The 3,467-nt window shown below is 35.6% G+C and overlaps 1 protein-coding gene across 1 annotated transcript in view; it reads left to right on the top strand.

The window, feature by feature from the left end:
- The window catches only part of MARCH5 (membrane associated ring-CH-type finger 5), a 31,604-nt gene that overhangs the window by 15,150 nt on the left and 12,987 nt on the right, over positions 1 to 3,467 (top strand). The window contains exon 3 of the mRNA XM_015557878.1: positions 3,440 to 3,465. Coding sequence (XP_015413364.1) covers positions 3,440 to 3,465 — 26 coding nt within the window. The remainder of the gene's footprint in view (positions 1 to 3,439; positions 3,466 to 3,467) is intronic.

Below are 3,467 nucleotides of genomic sequence, written 5' to 3'. Positions count from 1 at the left end.
GGGGGCAGGGCAAAGGTGCCCCCCGGCTCTTAGCTCCCCCCTGGGTTTCCGATCACTGTCAGTGGCAGGGGGCTTCTTCCTGCTTTCCCTTTCGCCTCCCTGCATTGTGCCTACATTTGCAAATTAACCGCCATCTTGTTGGCAGTTAACTGCCAATCTTAGTTGGCAGTTAATTTGCATATAGCCCAGATTAGCCAATGAAAAGGGTAGTGTCGTACGCCAATTACTATTTTTCTCTTTTATTAGTGTAGATAGTATATTTACCATTAGACATTTAATCTTGCTTTTATTGAACTAATCTTGGACTACTCTATCTGGAAGAGCCTTGAGAAGTTTAGACAAAATAAACTTAAGACAAAGCCTAGATAGAATTTTGTCAGAAAAACTAAGGGCCATAAAATCCAGCCAGTGTCTTCATTGAACCCAGCATCTTTTGCTTATGAACCAAAGGGTGAGTAGAAATTTTCCAAAATGATGAGTGAAGATTTTGTTTGCTTTTGCATGTGCAAAAAGAATTCATGCCTAATGATTCAGCAAGAAAATTGAGCTCATTTTGTTAGAACCTGAAATTGTTAAAGGAAAGATATTCAAACATCTCTAAATTGTCTGTGTTCATGATAGATAAAAGTGGTAGTGATGGATTACTTTTTAGAATTATGTTTTTGTCCAAATGGTTGATTGTTTTTTAGGAATTAAATTGCTTTACTACATCAGTAGATAATTCCAAGTATACTGTTAAAAAAGAGGAAGGAAAGAAGTTACATTGGAAGCATGTAAAAACCTCTTTCCATATAAATTCTGATTCTGACTGGTAGGAAATAGTTTTGTAACGGGCTCTGGAGAGAATAATGAAAAAGGAAGATCTAAAGATTTTCTTTTTGAGCTTTTGTTCTAATTCAGGAGTCACTGAACTTTTTTCTGTTAAAAAATATACAGCCATGCTCCAATAAAACTTTATTTACAAAAACAGGCAGCCAGCTGGGCCCTGTTGTAATATGTGGAAACAGTTAATAAGTACATTAGAGTATGTTAGTGATAAGTGCTTTGGGGGAAAAAACTAGAGCAGAGTAATCAAATAGGTTGTATAGTGAGGTGTATGTTGGCAGCGTGGGCGGGCCTCACTGAGAACAAGAAGAAGAAGAATCAATAAAGGAGACTAAAAGTTAGTGACTAGTAAGATGGAAAGAAAACCAAGAGATGGTGATACCCTGGAAATGCAGTGAAGAACCATATACTAGTAGTAGGAAGAAGAAGAGGGGAATATCTGTCAGCTGTTGCTGATAGGCTAAATAAGAGGAAAGCTGAGATTGGATTTAGCTGTGCACAGGTTATTAGTGACCTTGATGAGCAATTTTGGTAAGTGGGTTCAAGAAAGAATTGAATGAGTGAAAACAAAGTCTTTTGAAGAATTTTGTTGTACATGGAGAAGTGGGGCGGGGGGGGAATCAAGTGAAGAGTTTCTTTAAGATAGAAGAAATAATGACGTGTTTGTTTGGAAATCATCCAACAAATAGTAGGGGGAAATGATGTGGGAAAGGAGAGAATTGATAGAGCTGTGGATTTGAGTTGGAGAGGGGATGGGATCTGGTAGATGAGTACATGTGCTGTAGCGTCTGATGATGTTTTCATGTGGCTTTAGTTTTCTATTTAAAAAAATTATCAGTAGAGAATAGGAAAGTTGAAATATTGTCTTTAATTTTTGATACCAGCATTTGAGGGATCTTTGGTGACTCACTAAAATAACTTTTAAAAATATTTTTTTATTGATTTTGAGAGAAAGAGAAACATCGATGTGAGAGCCAAACATCTATCGGCTGCATGGGAATCAAGCATGAAACCTGGGCATCTCCCCTGTCTGGGAATCAAACCAGCAACCTTTTAGTACATGGGATGATGCCCAACCAACTGACCCACACTGGCCAGAGCTAAAATGACTTCTATTGTGCCTTCTGAGGGAGTTTTAAACTTAACCCAGCAAATTTGCATATTTTAAGGATTAAACCTTACATTATGAGATTAAATAATCATGCATGCCTGTGGCACAACATTTGGTATCATGTAGACACTCAAGAAATGATAGCTATCATTAGAGAACGTAGAATCTATATGTACTGAATGCACTAAACTAGGCTTACTTTATCTATTTGGTCCCAAAAGATAATCTTATAATTTTAAATGTTTGGTAAGTTAGAATTTGACAGTAGTAAAATAAATATGCTAAATTTAAATCAATAGATCCTTTGGCATCTCTCCAAATGTTCCTTCTACTTTACAGTGTGGTCTCTCTTCGTGACTTAGTGATATTACTGGCTCCAGTGATCAGGGGGAAGTATTGATCAGAGGGTCCCAAGATGAATGCTTGTTCTTATGTGGTCATTATTTTATCATTTTGCTATGTTAATTTCTTTGTATAGTGCAAATAAATTATTTTTGTGTATAGTATCCTCCTATAGATTACCTCCGGAAGGTAGGTAATAACACTTGTACATGTCTAAGAAAATGACTCAAGTAATAGATTGTATGTAGATGGTATTCAGTAACTTCTGATTACTAAATCAAGGTTTCATAATCCTGTGATTAAACTTAGATATTCAGTTCTAAATTTAAGCCTTGCTCCAATTCAGGACTAAAACCCTTCCACTGCTCTGGAAAATTCTGGAGCCAAATTTTGTTATTGTGCTAAATGGTTGTTAATTAGAATACTTCCAAATGTAGCTATCCCAAATAAATTCCAGAGGGAGGTAGTAGTCAAATTTCACAGTTAAGCACATAATAATAGAAGCACAATTGGCACACACAGCTGTTGAAATGCCGTAAAAACTGGTGTTATGATAATTAAAAGAAGTTATTAGAGAATAATACTCAGCTAATTATAGCATATTGAAAATCAAAGTAAGATAGATTGACTTTGTGTAACTATGAGAAAATAGCCTTAGTTACTTTCACTGGCTGTATCAAGAAAGTAATGATTGAAGTCAAAGAAATGATACTCTTAGCTAATACTAGAGAATCTAGTTGTGACCAAGAACTGTTTGGGAAGGGCAAGCTGAAACAGCCATTTCATTCTGTAGTAGCCAATGTAATTATTAAGAGAAGTGAGAGAACTACTTCTTTTATAAGCAGCAACTATGAGGCTTTAATCGGGTTGCTACTAAAGAAAAAGTTTAAAGGGGCTATATTTAAATTCAGGAAGTAACATTTAGCTATTCATGCAAAAGACTGAGAAATTCTAAATCTATTCAAATCTGGATTTCCATCACATTTATAAAAGTTATTTCCAAAGCATCAGAACAACCATCAGATATATGGGAAATATTGAAAAGGTAATTTTTTTTATTTTTTTTATTTTTTTATGCCCCCCCCGCCCCCCCTTTCTGAAAAAGTAATTTTAAAAAATCTGTCCTGTGTTGAAACTTTGTTTGTTTTCTTTGTATCATAGGTCCAGTTGTGTACGTCTTGGACCTTGC

The sequence above is a fragment of the Myotis davidii genome, unplaced genomic scaffold, assembly GCF_000327345.1.
Source record: "Myotis davidii unplaced genomic scaffold, ASM32734v1 scaffold271, whole genome shotgun sequence".
Lineage (NCBI taxonomy): Eukaryota > Metazoa > Chordata > Mammalia > Chiroptera > Vespertilionidae > Myotis > Myotis davidii.
Note: the sequence above shows the minus strand (reverse complement) of the source record. Positions and strands in the feature narration are given on the sequence as shown.